The sequence below is a fragment of the Bufo gargarizans genome, chromosome 4 (genome assembly GCF_014858855.1).
Source record: "Bufo gargarizans isolate SCDJY-AF-19 chromosome 4, ASM1485885v1, whole genome shotgun sequence".
In the NCBI taxonomy this organism is placed as follows: Eukaryota; Metazoa; Chordata; class Amphibia; order Anura; family Bufonidae; genus Bufo; species Bufo gargarizans.
In genome coordinates this window covers 350471893-350494574 of record NC_058083.1, presented here as the reverse complement: position 1 = coordinate 350494574, position 22682 = coordinate 350471893, and the positions used below count along the sequence as shown (strand labels likewise).

Here is a 22682-nt window from a genome sequence, read left to right as displayed (position 1 = left end):
TGCCAGCGAGAGCACCTCCCAGCACTGATGGGGTAGCATAGCATAATATTGACCCTATTAGTAAACCTTACAGTTCTGGAATGTATTGTAAAATACTGACAGCATTATGTCAGTGTTATACAATACACTCCAGAATTGTAAGGGTTATATATCATATGCAACCCTGTCAGTGCTGGGAGGTCAGGCCTGGTTCTCTCACTGACACACATTTCAAATCCAATGTCTGGAGCTCGCTCGTGTGAAAGGGACCCAATACTAAATTGTACAATAGAGAAAATGTAGGTAAACGTGTAAAACATTGTGTACATATAGTACAAGCAGCTAAGCAAAGTAATAAAACACAATATAAATTAAAATTATAGACCTTTATTGACATGTAGAGAATTTAGAAAACACTACGATGAATTTTTATACATATTGCTCAGATGCTTTATTATTGAAACTAACTCAGGATTTCCTCCTAGAGACTCAATGTGCCCATAGGCTTCATTTTCTAATTCTCTTAAAACTTGCCTCGTATACTCAAAAGAGCCCACCTTCTCAAGATAGTGGACACAGTATTTCTTGATATCTACGTTTTCTGTCCTCTGTCGCAATATATTTTGAACCTGAGTACTTTCAGGTCTTGACCAAATAGCATGTATTGTAGGAAATGAAAACTTGCCTTCTGTCAAATCTTCACAAAAGCTTTTGTTTTCACTATATTCTTTGGAGTGTAAATTTGCATAATCATCTCTTATTTGAAAGAAAAGCCCAAGAGTATTTAATAATGGCTTTAAATCTTTGTCATATGAAGAAAACAATTGCATTAAGCCAATAGCTAATCCAAAGAGACCACCTGTCTTCTGCAATACCATAGCTTTATATTCTGCTTCTGTAGGACATGCATATGTATCTCTCCAGTATATGTCTAAGCCTTGGCCACGATGGAGCTCAAGTAACTGCTGGGTAAAAACATGGACTGCTTTTGGATGATTAAGAGTTAAAACTTTCTCTAAACCCATAAAGTACACATAATTTGCAGAATTAATAACAGATGGAACACCATAGATGCTATGAGCAACGGGAAATCCTCGACGAAGCTTGGAATTGTCCTCAATGTCATCAATAAGTAGACTGGCATTGTGTAACATCTCTGTAACTTCTATGATCACCTGGTATTGAAATACAAAAAAACCAAACTATAAAATTCATCATATAATATAGTATGGCTAAGTAGATAAATATATGGGTGTCAATAAAATAAGTGGAAGAATATTTTAGAAAGGGAAACAGGTAACAAACTCACACATCAATCTGGCTGGCAAACCTATTTTTGCATAAACAGTTTGTTTGTAAACTGGGAGTTAAGCAAAATAAGAAATAAAAAAGAAAAGCTAATACATTTATCAGTGAATTATTATATATATATATTTTTTTTACAACTTAACTTTTTCTCCTTAGGCCCCTTGCAGAGGAGCTGAGAGGAATAGGTCTGGATGCGTTGCGGATGCGTTCAGTGAATAATGTGCGATATTGCAAGCAAGTTCATTCAGTTTTGCCTGCAATTGCGGTCAGTTTTTATCGAGCTGGTGCAATGCGATTTAATGTGCTTTGCACACGCGTGATAAAAAAGTGAAGGTATACAAACAACATCTCTTAGCAACCATCTGTAAAAAAATGCATTCAGTTCTTTGGGGCCAGCGTTACGTGAAAAATCGCAGAATATATAACATGCTGTGATTTTCACGCAACGCACAAGTGATGCCTGAAAACCGAAAGCTCATGTACACAGAACCATTGAAATGAATGGGTCCGGATTCAGTTTGGGCGCAATGTGTTCGCATCAAGCATTGCACCCGTGCGGAATACTCACTCGTGTGAAAGGGGCATTACAGTTTTACACTTTGAGGCATGTTTTTATATTCTGTAAGGGTATGGCCACATGTAGTGGAAAAGCTGCAGATTTTCTGCAGCATTTACAGTAGCACCGAAGTGGAGGATACTTAAAAAAATATCTCATCCACACGGTGTGGACATTTTCCAAAAGAAAATCTGCACATAACTTGACCTGCAGTGTGGATCCACACCATGTCCATTTATGCTGCAGATTTCATACTTGCAATCCAAGGGGTGAAATCTGCAGCAAATCCACAGCAAATCCACAGCATTTTCACATAGAAATCTGTACTATTTGGTGTGGAAATCTGCAGAAAGTCCACTCTGCATCTGTCTGTATCCTAACATTAGGTAAGCTTCTATAATGCAAGCCATTAAAGAAAACCTGGTTTAGTAAACACTTGTATTCCCAATGAAATAATTCTACAGCATCTTTTCTTAAAACTCTATATTCTGCCATTGTGTTTGGCTTTGTACATGAAACAGAAATGCTGCGGAACATGACATATTACAGTATAAATGGCGGCTAGAAAAAATGGCGGCTCACCTGGGAGATCCGTATGGGAAGGTGCTCTCCTCAAGGATTACCCAAAACCGTGATATAAATATATTAGTAGTATAGGAGGGGCACTCAAATATCAAGGAGCCTCGGACAGCAAATACATTAACAGTGTAATGTTTAATAAACACTATTAGAACAGAATCAGAATAGGTATCATAAAAATGACATATAAAAATGCGTTAAAATAGCTAAGACAATAGCAGATAGCTGGTGTATAGGATTAAAAATATATTAGCACATTCATGTAGTCATATGCAATAATGTATCAAATCTGTAGCGTCGTGTGTAGCCGGATAGGACTTTGATGGAAAAATTGTTGCCCAATCAACAAACACTGTGGACTAATGTCCCATATGAAGATGGAAAAACAAACAGAGACGTGTCGCTGCAGAGCGTATCTCCTATTGGTATATAACCTTGTGGGGTAGATGAATATGGGGGATATGTCCGTATCTGACGTGTCAAGTATACATGCGGAATGACAATATACTTTACCACCGGATAATAGGTCAGTTGACAAATCCCTTTGCACACTACCGGTTGCAGATCTTACCACCGGGTAGTACTTGGTTGTAGAGTGTCTCCTCTTTTTTTCTCCACCGCCGAACCTGCTACCAGCGTCCCGTTGGGTATTCAGGGTTATATATATATTTTTTGGGAACCATCTTCCAAGCTTTTCTCCTGAGTATCTTTCACCGACTTCTTTGCTCTGCTGATTGTTCCCTTCAGACTATCAGTACAGTTTCACCAGTAAAACAAGACTCCCCGTATGCAAGACTGTGGAAGCTAAATTTCTCTCCTGGATAAGTGGTAAAGAATCCATTCTAATACATTTTACCATTCTAAAACAGGCAAACCAGAGTCGTTGTAACGCAAAATGATGTGCTCAGAGTCTACATTCTTGTTCAAATGATTGCGCGAATAACCCTGAATACCCAACGGGACGCCGGTAGCAGGTTCGGAGGTGGAGAAAAAAAAAAAAAAGAGGAGACACTTGACAACCAAGTACTACCCGGTGGTAAGATCTGCAACCGGTAGTGTGCAAAGGCATTTGTCAACGGACCTAAGATCCGGTGGTAAAGTATATGGTCATTCCGCATGTATACTTGACACGTCAGCTTCGGACATACCCCCATATTCATCTACCCCACAAGGTTATATACCAATAGGAGATACGCTCCGCAGCGACACGTCTCTGTCTTCAAATGGGACATGATTGGGCAACAATTTTTCCATCAAGGTCCTACACACGACGCTACAGATTTGATACATTATTGCATATGACTACATGAATGTGCTAATATATTTTTGATCCTATACACCAGCTATCTGCTATTGTCTTAGCTATTTTAACGCATTTTTATATGTCATTTTTATGATACCTATTCTGATTCTGTTCTAATAGTGTTTATTAAACATTACACTCTTTATGTATTTGCTGTCCGAGGCTTCTTGATATTTGAGTGCCCCTCCTATACTACAGTACAAACCATATGGATGAAATTCATACAAATCACATCCAAATGCTGTTGAATTTTTTTCACATGCAATTTATAAATCTGCAGCATGTCTATTTCTGCAGTGGAATTTCATATTAGATGGTGGAACCACTTTCAATGGAACAGGGATTTTCAGCAGATTTTTCCCATCCTGTGTGAATGTTTGATTATTCTCCTGGAGTATTTATGACTAAATTGAATACCGATTATTACCTTATTACTAGGGCTACATGCGTTGCATGGTCAAAGACAGCATCATCACAATGCTGTGTACTATCCACTGTAGCATAATGATAGGGAAATTTTGTGACCTGCAAGTTGTTACAACTGCAACATGCAAGTCCCCAGACTCCAGCAGGTTTGTATTTCTGGTGACTTACAAGTCATTGCATTCTGTGAACTAGACCTTATTCACTTATTATAAGGATATGCACAGTATAGTAGCATCACAATGGTTTGGCTACACAATCTTTGGCAGTCCAGAAATTTGGAAGCTCTAGTGAGGTCATATCTTGAATCTGAATCCCAGCCAAGAATTTTTGAGGCTGGGAAATGAGATTCCTATCCATGTGGCAGGTGTGTTTTATGTCCAAATGTGGAGCAAGCCACTGAGTTCTGCGATTCAGCTATGGGAAAAAAATTAAGTTTTGTATGTGTTCGTAAGGCCCCATTCACACGTCCGCAAAAGGGTCCGCACCCGTTCTGCAATTCTACTGAACAGGTGCAGATCCATTCATTCTCTATCGGCCCGGACATGAAGCGGAGAGCACACTATGTGCTCTCCGCTTCCGCATTTGCGGAGCGCGGCCCCGAACTTACGGTCTGCAGCTCCGCAAAAGGTGGAACATGTACTATTCTTGTCCGCAGCTGTGGACAAGAATAGGCATTTCTATAGGAGGTGCCGGCCGGGTGTGTTGCGGATCCGCAACACACCATAGACGTGTGAATGGAACCTAAAACGGGGACATTACTGCTGCTAAGGAATAGCAGTTGACAGAAAAATTAAACAATTCTAAGGACGCATTCACACGACTGTAAAGTTTTGCAGATCTGTAAAAAACACGGATACTGGCCGTGTGCATTTTGCAATTTGCAGACCACACATAGCCACAACCATTATAGAAAAGGCCTAGGACATGCTCTATCCTTTTCACTGAGCCACGGATGTGGGCAGCACACTGTCCGCTTCTTTTGCAGCCCCATTGAAATAAATGGGTCTGCACCCGTTTCGCAAAATTGTGGGATGGGTGCGGACCCATTCCGACGGCCATCTAAATGGTCCCTAAGACATTTCAGAGAACGGTGATAGAGAAGTGAATATCATTCAGTTTCACTTACTCAGCTTCTGCTCAAAAGAACAGAAGAAAATGGCTTCCACAGACAAAATGGCTTCCATATCGGGCTACAACATCTGTTCACCTCAAGCAAGCAGCTTCAAGCAAACAAAGACTAACTGCTTCACCCATCTGGCAGGGGGGGGGGGGGGGGGGGATTCCTCTCTGCACATGGATGTGGCAGAAAATAGATACAGTGCCTTGGAAATGTATTCACCCCCCTTGACTTTTTTCGTATTTTGGTGCTTCACAACAAACTGGAATTAAGGCTACTTTTACACTAGTGGCAGGATGGATCTGTCCTGCCGCTATTTTGCTGTGCCGCCAGACTGCCGCTCCGTCCCCATTGTCTATAATGAGGATGGGGGTGTAGCTCCGGCGCAGCAAGGCGAGAGGCCGCCGGACTAAAAGTACTGCATGTCCGACTTTTTAGTCCGGCGGCCTCTTACCGCACACTGCAGTGCTGCGCCGGAGCTCTGTCCCTATTATAGTCGATGGGGACAGAGCAGCAGTCCGGCAAAATAGTAGCAGGATGGATCCGACAGGGTGAACAGCTTGTCCGATCCATCCTGCCGCTAGTGTGAAAGTACCCTAACATGGATTGTTTGAGGATTTGCATCATTTAATTTACGGAACATGCCCACAACTTTGAAGATTTTTTATTATTTATTGTTAAGCAAACAACAAATAGGACAAAATAACTGAAAAAGTCAATGTGCAGAACTATTCACCCCTAAAGTCAATACTTTGTAGAGCCACCTTTTGGGGCAATCACAGCTCCAAGTCGCTTTGGATAAGTTTCAATGAGCTTGCCACATCTTACCACTGGGATTTTTGCCCATTCCTCCTTACAAAACTGCTCCAGCTCCTTCAAGTAGGGTTGCGCTTGCAAAAAGCAATCTAAGTCTGAGCACAGATTTTCTATTGGATTGAAATCTGGTATTTGAGTAGGCCATTCCAACACATTTACATCTTTCCCCTTAAATCACTCAAGTATTGCTTTAGCAGTGCGTTTGGCGATCATTGTCCTGCTGGAAGGTGAACCTCCATCCTAGTCTCAAATCACTCAGAGTGGTACAGGTTTTGCTCAAGAATATTCCTGTATTTAGCACCATCCATCTTTCCCTCAACTCTGACCAGTTTCCCAGTCCCGGCTGCTGAAAAACATCCCCACAGCATGATGCTGCCACGGGGATGGTGTTCTTTGGGTGATGTGATGTGTTGGGTTTGCTCCAGACATAGCGTTTTCTTTGATGGCCGAAAAGTTCAATTTTAGTCTCAGAGCACCTTCCTCCATACATTTGGGAGTCTCCCACATACCTCTTCGCAAACTCACAACGTGCCTTTTTGTTTTTAGCTGAAAGTAATGGCTTTCTTCTGGCCATAAAGCCCAACTCTATGGAGCGTATGGCTTATTGTCGTCCTATGTACAGATCCTCCAATGTCTGCTCTGGAACTCTGCAGCTCCTCCAGGGTTACGTTAGGTCTCTGTGCTGCATCTCTGATTAATTCCCTCTTTACCAGGTCCGTTAGTTTTGGTGGGCGGTCGTCTCTTTGCTGTTGTGCCATGTTCTTTCCATTTGGTTATGATAGATTTGATGGTGCTCCTGGGGGATCAAAGATTTGGATATTTTTTATTTATTTTTTATAACCTAACCCGGACTTGTACTTCCCAACAACATTGTCCCTTACTTGTTTGGAGAGTTCCTTGGTCTTCATGGCAGTGTTTGGTTAGTAATGCCTGTTGCTTAGGTGATGCAGCCTCTGGGGCCTTTCAAAAAAGGTGTGTATATGTAATGACAGATCATGTGACACTTCAATTGCACACAGGTGGACATCATGTCACTAATTATGTGACTTATGAAAGTAATTGGTTGCACCAGAGCTTTTTTATGGGCTTCCTAACAAAGGGGGTGAATACATACACACATGGCAATTTTCTGTTTTCTACTTCTAAACAATAGTTTTATTTATATATTTTTCTCATTTCACTTATCACTGATCCATCACATAAAATTCAGATTAACAAAACATTGAACTTAAGGTTGTAATGTACCAAAATACGAAAAAAGTCAAGGCACTGTATATGTATCTATGCAGTGCTTTTGGCCAATAGTGGAGATATACGCCACCCTACATTCCCCCCACTTCTTCCTGTTCTATATTTGCTACCCTATGCTTATGTTTGGGTGGATGCAGACAAATAATTTCAATAAAGTGATTTACAGATCTGATAATTAGACCCCTTCCTAAGAAATAAAAATACATTATTGCATTGCGCAGTGGCTCTTTCAAGACAAAAGAAAACAAAATAGCCTTCAGTCACCTGTAATTAGATGAAGATACAGCAAATTAGTGCCCCCCTTACTATAGTGGTGCCCATGTACTCTTTAATAAAAAATTAAAAAAAAAAAGGACTACTTATAGTACTCTTTGTCATATGTTTTATATAAAAAAAAAATAAAAAAAATTCAAGCTCTTTTTTTTCCCTTGTCCATTAGTAGGTGGATGAGATTAAGACAACCCACCAGTAAGCTACAGGTCTACCTATTGTTTGGTAATGATTTTCTCTGGCTAGGTGATTCAAAAGACAAATACCGTATTTTTCGCCCTATAAGACGCACCTAGGTTTTTGAGGAGGAAAATAAGAAAAAATATTTTTAACCAAAAGGTGTGCTTTTGGTGGGTTTTTAACTAATGGTGGTCTGTGCATGACACTACTATGGGGGATCTAAGGGGGGGAACTGTTATGGGGGGGTGATATGTGGATGGCACTGTTATTAGGGGGGTGATATGTGGATGGCACTGTTATGGGGGGGTGATATGTGGACGGCACTGTTATGGGGGGGGGGGGAGATCTGTGGATGACACTGCTATATGTGTGTCACCCACAGATCCCCCACCCCATAACAGTGCCATCCACATATCCCCCACCCCATAATAGTGGCATCAACAGATGCCCTAATATACCGGAGCTAAACCTGTGGGAGGGAGGAGGGGCCGGTGGTATGCAAATGTGGCGGGGCCGTGGCGGTCACTGTACTCCGGCCCCATCGCTCACTCACTTCCTTAATGCCTAAAACCTTTTATGATAATAACTTTAATTGAAGTTTCGATCCCTAGCCCCATCTGTACTACTTTCTAAATGTCCTGTAGCAGGCAGAGCAGGGCGGGGGCGGCCGGCTGGCATGTGACGTCAGTGAGTTATGGCCGGCCACCCGCCCTGCTCTGCCTGCTACAGGACATTTAGTAAGTAGTACAGATGGGGGTGGGGATCGAAACTTCAATTAAAGTTATTATAATAAAAGGTTTAGGCATTAAGGAAGTGAGTGAGTGGCGGGGCCAGAGTACAGTGACCACCACGGCCCCGCTGCATTTGCATGACACCGGCCCCTCCTCCCTCCCCCTCCAGCTGATACATCGCAGACTGCGATGTAAAGTGGCAGCATTCGGACTTCCGGTTCCGGCGCCGAGATGCAGGACACTGAGTGAGAGAGCTCCGGTAATCCTTCACCACAAAAGCGCACCCGCTTGCATTTAGAACGCCGGAGAGAAAACCTAGAGGGAGGGGAGAGGTCTATCGCTTACCTGGGCACCTCGGTTCATGGACAGATACCTTCTGAGAAGCGGGAGCCGTAAGATCTTAAGTGGCACAGGTCTTCGCAAGGAAGATATGCTCAGCAAGATGGTGGATTCCCGCCCTACCTCACCAGTAGCTGACCCAGCAACAGAAGCGCTTCTCCCCACACAGCAGGGAGGTGTAATGGGCACACAAGCGATCGATTATAAAACGCTGGCCATTGAGGTGGCGAGACATCTGGCTCCTGACATCAAGGAGACATTGTCCAATACTTTGTCTCATTCTCTTCATGAACTTCATGAGGCGGTAGCACAGCATGATACCTGCTTAGATGAGTTGGAGCGGAGGGTAGCCTCAATGGAAGATGTAACGGTCAGGTCTGAGAGAGATGTACAAGACCTATATAAGCAGAATATAATTTTAAGAGATCGTCTGGAGGATCTTGAAAATAGGTCCAGGCGGAATAACCTGAGACTGCTGGGCCTGCCAGAGAGTGTTAAGCCACAGGCTCTCATGGACATTTGCAAATGAGAGCTCCCATGTGCGTTGGGCAGACAAAGTAGAAAGCCCACAGAATTGGTCCCAATCCAGACACTCAGGAGCGCAGTGACCGCAAGGCACGGGAAGAAGTACCCAAACCTCGCCAGGTTATTATGAGGTACTTAGATTACAGTGACAAACAGTGGCCCGACAGAGGAGGGACTTGAGCCATGTGTGTACGGCCTTGTACAGACAACAGATCCGCTTCCAGTTGCAATACCTGACACGGCTGAAAGTGACTTTGAAAGATGGCACAGTGCGATTTTATCGGGACCCATTAGCAGCGGTACATGATTCATACCAGGGACTTACAACAGGACATGCTACAGATGTGGCATCGCAGCTACCACAGTCTGAAAGCGAGAGCCTTCAACAATTCAAAGTCTAAAGTGGTGGCTTTAGACCAAGAACCTCTCCTGTGGGAAGAGTTTCCAGTTCATGTCTCCGGTCATAATCACCACAGACGCATCTGGCCAAGGCTGGGGAGCACACCTCCAGGACAGATGGGTTCAAGGCCTCTGGTCCCCACAAATGAAGAAGCAATCTTCAAACTTCAGGGAACTGAAAGCGGTCCACTTGGCTCTTCACCAGTTTGCAGCAGAGATAGTAGGAAAGCCACCGTTTGTTCGTTCAGACAATCTCCAAGGCGTTTTTTTATCTGAACAAGCAAGGGGGGACGAGGAATGCGGTTCTCCTGGGCTTGTGCAAGCAAATCTTTACCTGGCCGGAGTCCCACCTTTTAGAATTAAGAGCCATGCATATCAAAGGTTGCTGCAATATTCAAGCGGATCGGCTGAGTCGGAGGATGATCAAACTGGCAGAATGGGAGCTGAATCAAGACGTATTCCAGCAAATAGTGGCCAAATGGGGTCTTCCAGCGTGGGACCTGATGGCGTCCAGAAAGAACAAGAAGCTATCAAGGTTCTGCTCTCTGAACAGTTGGGAAAACCCCACAGTGGTGGATGCATTTTCTTTCAACTGGAGACACCTATTCGTGTACATCTTTCCTCCGGTCCCCCTCATTGTGAGAGTCCTTCGGAAGATTCTTGCAGAGAGGCCTCAGGCAATACTAAAAGCGCCATTCTGGCTGAGAAGGTCGTGGTTTCCCCTTCTTCTCCAGCTGTCCAAGGGGGAATTCTGGAAGCTCCCTCTAGTTCCGGATCTTTTACTTCAAGGAGGGTCTGTATCATCAGCATCTGGACAGACTACACCTCACAGCCTGGAGGCTGAAAGATCTGCTCTAGAAGAAAGAGGACTCTCGGACTCAGTAATTAATACACTGCTCTGCTCACGTAAGGAATCAACTAATAGGAAGTATGCCAAGATCTGGAATAAGTTTTCAGAGTGGCTCTGTGAGTCGAATTGTTCAGTAGTTAACATTTCTTCTATACTACAGTTCCTTCAAGACGGTTTTCAAAAGGGTCTCAAGCCCAACACATTAAGGGCACATATGACGGCGATCAATGCCATGACCGAAAACAAATTCATTCATCAAACCCTCATCTTCAGGTTCTTTAAAGCAGTAAGAAAGTTAAGACCTACTTTCCGAGAACCCATGCCAGTCTGGGACCTGTCTGTGGTACTCAGAAGATTAATGGCCTCTCCATTCGAGACTCTCCAGCAAGCTGATTTCAAATGGCTTACCCATAAGGGGTCTTTTCTAATTGCAATTACGTCTGCAAAGCGATTGGGAGAGCTACGAGCTCTGTCCTCTAAACATCCGTACCCAAGAATTCTTCCAGATTGAGTGCTACTTCGTACCATGCCATTCTTTCAACCAAAAGTCTCATCTTCATCTAACATTAACAGAGAATCTTTCCTTCCAGCTAACTTTCCTGACCCTTCTGATGAACAACAGAGTGCCCTACACACACTAGATGTTAAGAGGGCAATTAAGATCTATCGTCTCAGAACCAAGGAGTTCAGAAAGGCAGAGAACCTCCTTCTGTTGTATGCTGGCTCAAGACGAGGTCAATGTCCATCCAAAGATACCATTGCGAGATCGATTAAATCTACAATTATGGAAGCATATGCACTTGAGGGGATTACCCCCCCCCCCCCCGTTTCCAATCAAGGCACATTTTACAAGAGCCACAGCAGTATCCTGGGCAGAACAAGCGTAAGTATCTCTAGAAGACATCTGCAACACAGCATCTTGGTCTTCAACACTGACCTTCGTGAATCACTACCACCTGGACATCTATACTAAGAGCTCAGCCTTCGGCACTGGGGTATTAAAGGGGTTGTCCAGGTTCAGAGCTGAACCTGGACATACCTCCATTTTCACCCCGGCAGCCCCCCTGACATGAGCATCGGAGCAGTTCATGCTCCGATGCTCTCCTTTGCCCTGCGCTAAATCGCGCAGGGCAAAGGCATTTTTCTGAGTTCCGGTGACGTACCGGGGCTCTCTATGGGGCTGACAGGCAGCCCGGTGACGTCACCGGCACTGATGGGCGGGATTTGGCTCTGCCCTAGCCAGTAAAACGGCTAGGGCAGAGATAAAGCCCGCCCCTCAGAGCCGGTGACGTCACCGAACACACTGCTGGGCGGAAGTTACCGCCCGGCAGTGTGTTATTGAAAACACAAGAGCCTGTGCCCTGCGCGATCTAGCGCAGGGCACGGGAGCGCATCGGAGCATGAGATGCTCCGATGCCAGGCTCAGGGGGGCTGCCTGGGTGAAAATAAGGGTATGTCCGGGTTCAGCTCTGAACCCGGACAACCCCTTTAAGTGCAGTACTAGATGCGGACCCCCCCCCCCCCCCTCTGGGGTCTATGCAAGGAGTATGAAAAGGGAAAGGAAAAATCCGTACCTGGGATTTTACTTTCCTTACCAGCACATCGATACCCTCCCTAATAAATATTTGTTATGGAATTTTTGTGTCTGGATCTATTTTTTTTTTAACACAATGATGCATGCTGGTAGCTACCTTATATTGGGAGCTAATTCATTAATTAATTATTCTGATTCATCTAGGTGGGCGGTCCTACAAACTGAAGGCAATGCGATTCACCCGTTATGTGCTGCCTCCGTACTCAAGGAAAGTAAAATCCCAGGTACGTATTTTTCCTATGGTCAAGCACTCAAGCCTGTGTGACTCAATTAGAGCATCATACATTACAATAGAGCAGTCATACTGCTATCCTAATTCTACACCTAATATTAACATTCACTCCTTAAGGGCTCATTCACCTTAAGGACCAGGCCATTTTTTGCAAATCTGAGTAGTGTCACTTTATGAGGTGATAACTTTAAAACACTCTGACTTATCCAGGCCATTCTGAGAATGTTTTTTCGTCACATATTGTACTTAATGACACTGGTAAAATGGAGTAAAAAAAAAAATCATTTTTTATTTATAAAAAAACAACAACCAAATTTGCCCAAAATTTGGAAAAATTAGCACATTTCCGAGTTTCAATTTTTCTACTTCTATAATACATAGTAATACCTACAAAAATAGTTATTACTTCACATTCCCCATATGTCTACTTCATGTTTGGATCATTTTAGGAAGGACATTTTATTTTTTGTGATGTTACAAGGCTTACAAGTTTAGATGCAAAAACCCACTTTTCAAGGACCAGTTCAGGTCTGAAGTCACTTTGTGAGGCTTACATAATAGAAACCACCCAAAAATGACCCCATTCTAGAAATTACACCCCTCAAGGTATTCAAAACTGATTTTACAAACTTTGTTAACCCTTTAGGTGTTGCACAAGAATTAATGGAAAATAGAGATAAAATTTAACTTTTTTTTTTTTACAGCTTTTCCATTAATTTTTTTTTTCCCAGTTACAAAGCAAGGGTTAACAGCCAAACAAAACTCAATATTTATGGCTCCGATTCTGTGGTTTACAGAAACATCCCATATGTGGTCGTAAACCGCTGTACAGGCACACGGCAGGGCAAAGAAAGAAAGGAATGCCATACGGTTTTTGGCAGGCGGATTTTGCTGGACTGTTTTTTTGACACCAATGTCCCAATTGAAACCCCCCTGATGCACCCCTAGAGTAGAAACTCCAAAAAAGTGACCTCATTTCAGAAACTACGGGATAGGCTGGCAGTTTTGTTGGTACTATTTTGGGGTACATATGATTTTTGATTGTTCTATATTAAACTTTTTGTGAGGCAAGGTAACAAGAAATAGCTGTTTTGGCACGGTTTTTATTATTTATTTACAACATTCATCTGACAGTTTAGATCATGTGTATTTTTATAGACCAGGTTGTCATGGACGCGGCGATACCCAATATGTATATTTTTTTTATTTATGTACGTTTTACGCAATGATTTCATTTTTGAAACAAAAAAAATCATGTTTTAGTGTTTACATAGTCTGAGAGCCATATTTTTTGGGCGATTATCTTGGGTAGGGTATGATTTTTGCAGGATGAGCTGACTGTTTGGCACTATTTTTGGGGTGCATATGACTTTTTGATCGCTTGCTATTACACCTTTTGTGATGTAAGGTGACAATGGTTTATTTAGCACAGTTTTTATTTTTTTACGGTGTTCATCTGGAGGGTTAGGTCATGTGCTATGTTTATAGAGCCGGTCGATACGGACGCGGCGATACCTAACATATCTACTTTTAATCTTCCCCCTATTTTTTACCATTTTTTTTTTTGCTTTATTTGGGGAAATTAAGTTTTTGTTTATTTTTACTTGAAACTTAATTTTTTGGGTGAAAAACTATTTTTTCAACCTTTTATTTCACCTTATTTTTTTGTCCCACTTTGGGACTTCAACTTTTGGGGGTCTAATCCTTTACAATGCATTCCAAAACTTCTGTATTGGAATGCATTGGCTGTTTGAGTAATACAGTGAGTATTACTCATACAGCTTCCGGCCTGTGAGATCCAGGGGGCTGGATCTCACGGGCTCGTCACCGGAAGGCGCGCTGCCTTCAATGCCATCGGGTCTGAATTGACCTGCGGTTTGCGGTGATCGCAGACATGGGGGCAGGCACCCCGAGCATTTAGCCAAGGTGCCTGCTCAATGATTTGAGAAAACACCTTGTTCCAAAATACACATGACGTACCGATTCGTCATGTGTCCTTAAGTACCGGGACAACATGTCGTCCTGGTACATCATGTGTCCGGAAGAGGTTAAATTACTAAAGGATTACCTATTTATATAAGTCTCGCCTTATGTGTGGACTGCTACGGAAAGGACAATATTTGGAATTTAATTTTCTAAGGCATAGTAGTGCCAGAATTATAAAGCAAACAAAAATAATAATAATTTTTTTTTTCTATGAATATAGAATATAAAAATATCCCGTTCTGGTGAAAGTGACCCTTTAAAGGGGTTGTGCAGTTGCATAATACTGCAGCGGCAGTACAGCATAATTACAACTGCTCGTCTTATTCAAGTGAATGGGAAGAGCAGCTGTAATTATACTACAATGCAGCTGCAAGGAAGACAGCATGTAGGTAAGTATTGAAGAGGACGTATTGCTCTCACAAGTGCTGTAACTCCTTAAAATGGGTAATTGGCATAGAGCTGCCTAGACCCGCCAATCTGAGGATAGGTCATCAACGTTAGCCCTCTGCACAACCTTTTAAAGTGGATCACTGGTGGCATGTTTTAAGTTAATAATTTATGTGAAAATAAATTTTGATAACTGAATCCATACCTGTGCTTTATCTTCTGGGACATTTAGCCAGTGGTTGAAAGCCTGAGACAACTTTGTCCTGATCTGCTTACCTGGGAGAAAAAAAAAACATTTTTTATTATAGCTTTGAAAGGATCTCCTTAAAGGGGTTGTCTCACTTCAGCAAAAAGCCATTTATAATTCAGAGAAGGTTAATGCAAGGCACTTACTAATGTATTATGACTGTCCATATTGCTTCCTTTGCTGACTTTATTGATTTTTTCCATCACAATATACAGTACACTGCTCATTTCCAGGGGTTACGACCACCACTGCAGCGCAGATACAAAGTGGCCGGGAAGGGAGCTGCTGTGCGCTCCCACAGTCCTGGCCAACAGAGATGCCAGCAGCTTTTTCCTGCAATGTGCAAGCACGGCCACCGCTGCTGGATTGCAGGGTGGTTGTAACCCCATACGAGCAGTGTATAATAATTGGAATGTCTACATAAATGTCATCTGCTGAAGCGAGACAACCCCTTTAATAGTTCATTCACATGACCATGTACAATTTTCCATTCACAGTGCGGATGCGGTGCGATTTTCACGCACGGTTGCTAGGAGACGATCGGGATGGAGACCCGATCATTATTATTTTCCCTTATAACATGGTTATAAGGGAAAATAATAGCATTCTGAATACAGAATGCATAGTAAAATAGCGCTGGTTAAAAAAAAAAAAAATTTAACTCACCTTAATCCACTTTTCTCTTTCTCTTCTTTCTTTGCTGTGTGCAGGAACAGAACCTTTGGTGACGTCACTCCGGTCATCACATGATCCATCACGTGATCTTTTACCATGGTGATGGACCATGTGATGACCGGAGTGACGTCACCACAGGTCCTGTTCCTGCACACAGCAAAGAAAGAAGACAAAAGAGATGTTGGCTGCGCGATCAAGGTGATTAAGGAGAGTTAAATTATTTTTTTATTTTATTTTTTAACCCCTCCAGCACTATTTTACTATGCATTCTGTATTCAGAATGCTATTATTTTCCCTTATAACCCTATTTTGCACTCACGCGGAAAAATCGCGCATGTTCCCGCAACCCACCCGCACCTTTTCCCGCAACGCCCGTCTGAAAGAGGCCTAAGGGCTGTTTCACAGGAGCAAGTCCATAGCGTGAAACATTCTCTGTATGTGAGCGTGATCCTGCAATCTGGACTTGAAGGAGCACAAGGCATTATCCTGATTTATATGGCTATGGGCCTCTGTTTGACAGATCCAGAATCATAGTGACATAAAGCTGTCGGTATAATCCTGTATCAGTAAGGTCAAGCAGAGGCACATAGCCATATAAATCATGATAATGCCTTGTGCTCCTTGGGGTCCAGAATGAGGGATCACGCTCACATACAGAGCATGATTCCTGCTATGGGCTCGCTCATGTGAAATAGCCCTTAAAGGGAACCTGTCACCAGTTTTATGGTGTCCTAACTAAGGGCAACATAAATAAGTGACCGATTCTGTTAGCAAAATGCTAGGTCGCTTTCTTTAATTGACCCAGTCAATCTGCCAACATCTTGTATTGAAAAACTCCAGCTGATAATGAGGAGTCATGAATATTTATGAGCTCCTGACAATCCCCGCCTACCTGCTGCTGATTGACCGTTATTTTCCAAATGAATCAGCAGCAGGGGGGCAGGGGAGTGGCTATAGCTCTGAATTAAATATACGCTGGACTCAATGACATCACGCTGGACTCAAATCAGCTCATTAGCATGTGGCATCTTTGTGTGTATATTATGAGGTAACCATCTGTCACACCAGTAAGTGAATACATCTAAGGCCCTTTTTAGTAGTTAATGATTGTATATAATTAGTTAGGTTCCCTTTAAAGAGGCCCTGTCACATCTCCTGACATGCCTGTTTTAATAGCTTCATGCATTCCCCATGTAACAATTCTGGAGAATCTATTCTTACGACTGTGTTGTGCCATTCCTTTATGAATTTATTGCTAGCAGTCTACAGTAAGGTCCCTTTCACACGGGCAAGATTTCCGCGCGGGTGCAATGTGTGAGGTGAACGCATTCCACCCACACTGAATCCGGACCCATTAATTTCTATGGGGCTGTGCAGATGAACGTTGATTTTCACGCATCACTTGTGCGTTGCGTGAAAATCGCAGCATGCTCCTCTTTGTGAGTTTTCCACGCAACGCAGGCCCTATAGAAGTGAATGTGGCTGCGTGAAAATCACAAGCATCCGCAAGCAAGTGCGGATGCGGTGCGATTTTCACGTATGGTTGCTAGGAGACGATCGGGATGGAGACCCGATCATTATTATTTTCCCTTATAACATGGTTATAAGGGAAAATAATAGCATTCTTAATACAGAATGCATAGTACAATAGCGCTGGAGGGGTTAAAAAAATAGAATAGAAAAAATAATTTAACTCACCTTAATCCACTTGTTCGCGCAGCCCAGCTTCTCTTCTGTCTTCTTCTTTGCTGTGCACAGGAAAAGGACCTGTGGTGACGTCACTACGCTCATCACATGGTCCATCACATGATCCATCACCATGGTAAAAGATCATGTGATGAGCGCAGTGACGTCATCAAAAGGTCCTATTCCTCAAAGAAGAAGACAGAAGAGAAGCCGGGATGCGCAAACAAGTGGATTAAGGCGAGTTAAATTTGTATTTTATTTTAACCCCTCCAGCCCTATTGTACTATGCATTCTGTTTTAAGAATGCTATTATTTTCTCTTATATCCATATTATAAGGGAAAATAATACAATCTGCACAACACCTAACCCAAACCCGAACTTCTGTGAAGAAGTTCGGGTACCAAACATGCCGATTTTTCTCACGCGTGTGCAAAACGCATTACAATGTTTTGCACTCACGCGGAAAAGTCGCGCATTTTCCCGCAATGCTCCTGCATCTTATCCGGACCAAAAACATGACGCCCGTGTGAAAGAGGATTAAGGGTACAGAGGGGTGGTAACCAGTTAGGGTTGTGTACCTACACAGACTCACTCTATCCAAATCAGTGCTCACCACTAGTGATGAGCGAGCATGCTTGGTCGAATACTGGTTCAGCTCGAGCATCGCTATGCTTAGCACCTGGCGGTACTCGGCCGAGTACCGCATGTGCTCGAGCGCCATGCTCGAGACTCCTCACCGCACGTTTCACGACTGCTAAGTAGCCAATAAACATGCAGGTAAGCACTGCCATCACTGTAATGCCAGTAGCCATGTTGGCTGCTAGCATTACAATGATTGGCTGGCCGATTACACGTGCTCGGATCAGTCATAGTCAGGGAGAGCAGAGGGTTGGAAGGGAAAGGTAGTGTAGGGAGCGAAAATCTCAGTTATTATTCGCAGAAAGCTTTTCAAAGACCAAAAAGTCCTTTTAACCCCTTCAGGACACAGCCTTATTTCACCTTAAGGACCAGGCCATTTTTTGCAAATCTGACCGGTGTCACTTTATGTGGTGATAACTTTAAAACGCTTTTACTTAGCCAGGCCATTCTGAGATTGTTTTTTCGTCACATATTGTACTTCATGACACTGCTAAGATTGAGTAAAAAAAAAAAGAAATATAAAAACAATTTATAAAAAAATACCAAAATGTGCAAAATTTCTAACTTTCAATTTTTCTACTTCTACAATACATAGTAATAACTCCAAAAAAAAGTTATTAATTTACATACCCTATATGTCTACTTCATCTTTGGATCATTTTGGGAATGATATTTTATTTTTTGGGGATGTTACAAGGCTTAGGCTACTTTCACACTAGCGTTCGATCGGATCCGTTCTGAACGGATCCGATCATATTAATGCAGACGGAGGCTCCGTTCAGAACGGATCCGTCTGCATTATATTGGCAAAAAAAAAGCTAGTGTGAAATTAGCTTGAGCGGATCCGTCCAGACTTTTACATTGAAAGTCAATGGGGGACGGATCCGTTTGAAGATTGAGCCATATTGTGTCATCTTCAAACGGATCCGTCCCCATTGACTTACATTGTAAGGCTGGACGGATCCGCACGGCCAGGCGGACACCCGAACGCTGCAAGCAGTGTTCAGGTGTCCGCCTGCTGAGCGGAGCGGAGGCTGAACGCCGCCAGACTGATGCAGTCTGAGCGGATCCGCATCCATTCAGACTGCATCAGGGCTGGACGGAAGCGTTCGGGTCCGCTCGTGAGCCCCTTCAAACGGAGCTCACGAGCGGACAGCCGAACGCTAGTGTGAAACTAGCCTTAGAAGGTTAGAAGCAAATCTCGAAATTTTTCGAAAATTTTCAAAAACCCAATTTTTAGGCACCAGTTCAGGTCTGAAGTCACTTTCCGAGGCTTACATAATAGAAACCACCCAAAAATGACCCCTTCCTTAGGCATCGCGCTGCCTTCCATGCCATCGAGTCCCCCCTATAGCTGCATGGGGACCCAATGGCACCGTCGATCGCCACAGCAAACCACAGGTAAAGCCGCAAACCGCAGGTCTTGATCGCCGACACGGGGGGGGCCAGCGCATTTAGCCAAGGTGCCTGCTCAATGATTTGACCGAGGCCGTGCATGCGCTATGGTGATTTCTTCCTGGCCAGTATAGTATACTTGCCAGGAAGAAGTCAGCAGGGCGCATGCGTGGCCTCGGCGTGCACGTTCAGTACATTGTGCGGCCCGGCCGGGAGAAGACATCAATCAAGATCGAGCCTGCCCCCTGCCAAGTGCCGAAACTAGGAAGTGGACAGCATGCTGGGAGCAGGCAAGTATCAAATAGCGTGTTGATAAAGTACCAGGACATCAGGGCGTACCGGTATGCCCTGTGTCCTGAAGAGGTTAAGGACTAGTGTGTGTGTGTATGTGTTTTAGAGCAGCAATATATTTTTACCTGCGCTTAATTAATCAGTCTCTGGGACATCTGTGCTGAGGAAGGGACAGATAGTGCAGGGAGAAAAATTTGCAGTTTTTACTACCAAAAGCTTTTCAAAGACCCCAAAGTCCTTTTAAGGACTACTGTGTCTGTGTGTGTGTGTGTGTGTGTGTGTGTGTGTGTGTGTCTGTGTGTGTGTGTGTGTGTGTGTGTGTGTGTGTGTGTGTGTGTGTGTGTGTGTGTGTATATATATGTATGTTTGACAGCAGCAAGATATTTTTCTTTAATACCCATTAGTGACATATACTGTACATCATCCTCAGACTGTCTTTTTGCGTAAATTAAAATAATCAGCGCCATATTTATTGTCTATAGTGTGCGTTTAATACACATCCGAGACATATACAGTATGCCATCCGATAGCTGTTTCTTTAGCGTAAATTTAAATAATCTGGGCCCAATCTAGTGTCCATATTCTGTGGGTTTGTGACATATACTGTCCTGCATCAGAAAACGGTGTTTACCGGACTGTAAAACAATCTGCGCCACACCTAGTGACAAACCCATTAATATGAAGAAGGAGAGCACTAAGGGATGGGGAAGTGGGAGTGATGCTGATAGTGCACGCAGATACCGTGGCCCTGGGCGCAATGAAACTGTGCCTGCTGCCAGTGCACCAGAAAAATAAAATAAAAACATCCATCGTACCCAGATACATGTCCAACTTAGCTGGGCGGCTCAGGACAACACTGTCCAAGTCGGACCAGTGCGAACAGTTGGTCGGTTGGATTGCTGAAGATAATGCTTCCAGTCGGTAAAGTACCACGCTCTCTTCCAGTCTCTGTAGCCAAGAGTCTGGTCAACCGAATCCTCACTCTGATCATCCTTCCTCCCACCATGGAGACGATTGCCAAACGAGTAATCTCACACTTGGATATTCCAAGGAGCTCTTTCCAGTGCCACTATTATATTTGGCCCTCGCGCCCAGCACGCTTGAAGAGGGACCTCAGATATTGTGCCCCGATTCCCAACCTCTTGAGCCTTCACAGTTCTGGGTCCACAATCTGGGTCTGCGGGTCACAGTACTGCCGCCTCTTCCCTTGTGTTACGCACTGCTGTCGAAGGCGCAGGCTCGGATGCCCCTGGTCCTGCACCTGGACCTTCGCATGAACTAGGCCTGCACAATATATCGCCATAGCAATCGCAATAAATTGCCATATCGCAATTGCCAATTGGCCGACCCAAAAATGCTGCAATTGCATTACCATATTTTTCGCTTTATAAGAAACCTTTTTTGGCAATGCGTCTTATGAAGCGATGGTTGACTTTTTATGTGGCTGACACGGATGTATCGACGGCCGCTATGTTGCACATAGTTACAGTGCGGGGAGGGAGGAGGGGCTGGAGGCAAGTCGTTATTTTAATGAACAAATGTTCTTCTATTTATCTGTTCTGTGCAGTGCTATTAAGAAAATGGCAAGTTTTGTATTTTGTATTTTTGCAGTAATGCAAATGTGTTATTTAATTTCGTAAAAAGAGGTTTTATTTTGAAAAACACTGTGCATTTCAGTTCTTGAGTTGAGCATAACTACATTTCAGCATTATCAGTAATTTCTGTGTGCTTTTGCTTTGAAAATCCAAGCAAATAGACCTCTAGCACAATTCCCTTAAAATATTGCATATCGTTATCGCAATTTTTAGGGCCCTAATCGCAATCGCACAAAATTACCATATTGTGCAGCCCTAGCATGAACCATCAGCAACAACATCCACTTCCCTGTCTCAGCGCAGCATCCAAATGTCCATAACACAGTCATTTGAATGCAAGCGCAAATACCCAGCCACCCACCCACAGGCCATAGAACTAAAATGCGCAACTTTCGAAATTACCGATCCTTGAAATGTTGCCATTTAGGCTTGTGGACACTCAGGCCTTTCACAGCCTGAAGGCGGCCGTCCTTTGGTACACAGTCCCCAGGCGCCACTATTTTTCCCGCCTTACACCAGCATGTGTCCCAGAACATTACCCGTGCCCTGACCAAAGCAGTTACTGGAAAGGTCCACTTAACCATCGACACATGGACAAGTACTGGGGGCCAGGGACGCTACATTCCCCTGACGGCACACTAGGTGAATGTTGCGGTGGCCGGGAGTGAGTTGTACCCTGGGATGGCACAGGTGTTACCCACGCACAGGATTGCGGGCCCTACATCCATCAGGGTCTCCGCCAGCAGCTATGTTACTGGCTCCAACACCCACTTTTCCTCCTCCAGCAGCAGTCAGCCATCAGTCGCTAGCTGGAAGCAGTGTAGCACTGCTGTGGGTAAGCGTCAACAGGCTGTGCTGAAGTTGATCTGCTTAGGGGACAAACAGCACACCGCCTAAGAGCTGTGGCAGGATATAAGGGACCAGACAGAGAGTTGACTCTCGCCACTCAACCTACAACCATGCATGGTTGTGTCTGACAATGGCCGTAACTTTGTGGCGGCTTTGTAGCTCGGCAACCTGACACACATCCCATGCCTAGCTCACGTCTTAAACTTTCACAGGGTCAGCTCACCTTCTGATGATGACAGTATTGCCTGTTGGTACTCTGGCACACATGGCTGACTTCATGTTAGGCTGCCTTTCCCACGACCCTCGCATTATACGCATTTTAGATAACATGGATTACTGGTTGTTCACCCTTCTGGACCTACGCTACAAAGATAACTTCTTATCTTTCATTCCTCTGATGGAGAGGACAAGAAAAACAGTGCTATACCATAAGGTCCTTGTTGAAAAATTGCTCGAAAGTTGATAGGGCAGACAAC

At 43.7% G+C, this 22682-nt stretch overlaps 1 protein-coding gene across 2 annotated transcripts in view; it reads right to left on the bottom strand.

Annotated features, from left to right (window-relative positions):
* Positions 1-333: 333 nt before the first annotated feature.
* The window catches only part of GGPS1 (geranylgeranyl diphosphate synthase 1), a 68787-nt gene continuing 46438 nt past the window's right edge, over positions 334-22682 (bottom strand). The window contains exons 2-3 of one of the 2 annotated variants that reach the window (XM_044290385.1): positions 15034-15104; positions 334-1154 (exon numbers count right to left, since the gene is read on the bottom strand). In XM_044290385.1, the coding sequence (XP_044146320.1) occupies positions 396-1133 (738 nt within the window). In that variant the 5' untranslated portion in view covers positions 1134-1154; positions 15034-15104 and the 3' untranslated portion in view covers positions 334-395. The remainder of the gene's footprint in view (positions 1155-15033; positions 15105-22682) is intronic. The other variant, XM_044290384.1, reaches the window with a different exon arrangement.